General features: G+C 41.3%; 1 protein-coding gene across 1 annotated transcript; it reads right to left on the minus strand.

Annotated features, from left to right (window-relative positions):
- Positions 1–69: 69 nt before the first annotated feature.
- Positions 70–1,177, minus strand: LOC111670991 (complement C3-like; the record flags this gene model as incomplete). Its single annotated transcript, XM_023428003.2, has 4 exons — positions 70–349; positions 490–565; positions 749–952; positions 1,063–1,177. Coding segments are annotated over 4 exons (660 nt in total), but the record flags the coding sequence as incomplete, so codon positions are not given.
- Between the last annotated feature and the right edge of the window lie 42 nt (positions 1,178–1,219).

Below are 1,219 nucleotides of genomic sequence, written 5' to 3' on the forward strand. Positions count from 1 at the left end.
ACATCACCCTACACATGCACACACAAACAAACGTGTCAGTATCACCGTTATCATTACTATCATCAGTATCACACATGTCTATATTCATACAAGATGATAGCCAATGACATGCAATGGTTTGCTTTTAGAAAAATTATTTTGTTTAGCATCAAGATGAAGAATTGATGTTAATGAAATCAGGGCACGCACTATCATCTCTCCGTGGGACACACTTCCTACTTCTCTAAACACGCCGTCAGTTCGCTGTGCTTTGAGGATCAGAAACTTGACAGCATCACAGATCACTTTGCTTTGCACTGCCACCAGACTGTTGGCCATGGCAAACACCTTGACGACATAAGCTGTCAACCTAACAGAGAGGAGAGGGTGGAATTGTTTAGTTAGTGATTAGATGGATGGATGGATGGATGGATGGATGGAGAGGCAGAGTCTAGGTGGGAGGATGTGCACACATTTATGTGTGAGTTCAAGCATGTCAGCAGTCCTCACCAGGTGCTGCTTTGGTGATCGAGATATGCAGCAAAAGACCCATCCTTTTTACGATAGGCAAGCTGATTATGGTAACCTAAATAAAACAAAATAAAAACACAGTCTTTTTCACTGACTCCTGATTAAACTCTGTACTGAAGATCATCCATTAAAAAGCCACTTTAAGTTGCACTGTTAGATTAGGTGGTTTGCGTTTTTACACAAGGACTTTCAACAAAATATGCTGTCTGTGCTAATAAATGCATCTGAGTTAGCCCACCGGTGCTTATGTGTTGGAGGGCTTCGTCACGTCTCCCAATGCTCAAAGGTTCCCACAGGTTGGCATTGTCCAAATATGTGGTTGTAATGACAGGCAGGGTCATGTGGATCATGTTCTCCTCTCCACAGCCCACAGGCTGGTAGATCAGACTACCCATTGGTGTCCCACTGATGGCATTCTTCAACACACTTGTGTGCACTTTCCCTGCAAACATTTCCACAACTAGTGAGGTGATAATCTACCACTGAGAACAAAGTAACAACTATTAGGTAAGACTACAGACACTACCACATATCATTCATTAGATATCTCACCTGTGACAGAGATCTGTGTGGTAGTAGGTGTGTTTGGAAGAAAATCTTTCATAGCAAGTCCACTGTTGATAATTTCCACTTGTTTGCCATCTAAAAGAAAGAAAACTTTTTCATTAAATGGCCATTAATTACATAGAAATGACTATGCATATAAGTA

This window comes from Seriola lalandi, unplaced genomic scaffold (assembly GCF_002814215.2).
Source record: "Seriola lalandi dorsalis isolate HSWRI2012SDOR001 ecotype SW California unplaced genomic scaffold, Sedor1 jcf7180002006414, whole genome shotgun sequence".
Taxonomy (NCBI): Eukaryota; Metazoa; Chordata; class Actinopteri; order Carangiformes; family Carangidae; genus Seriola; species Seriola lalandi.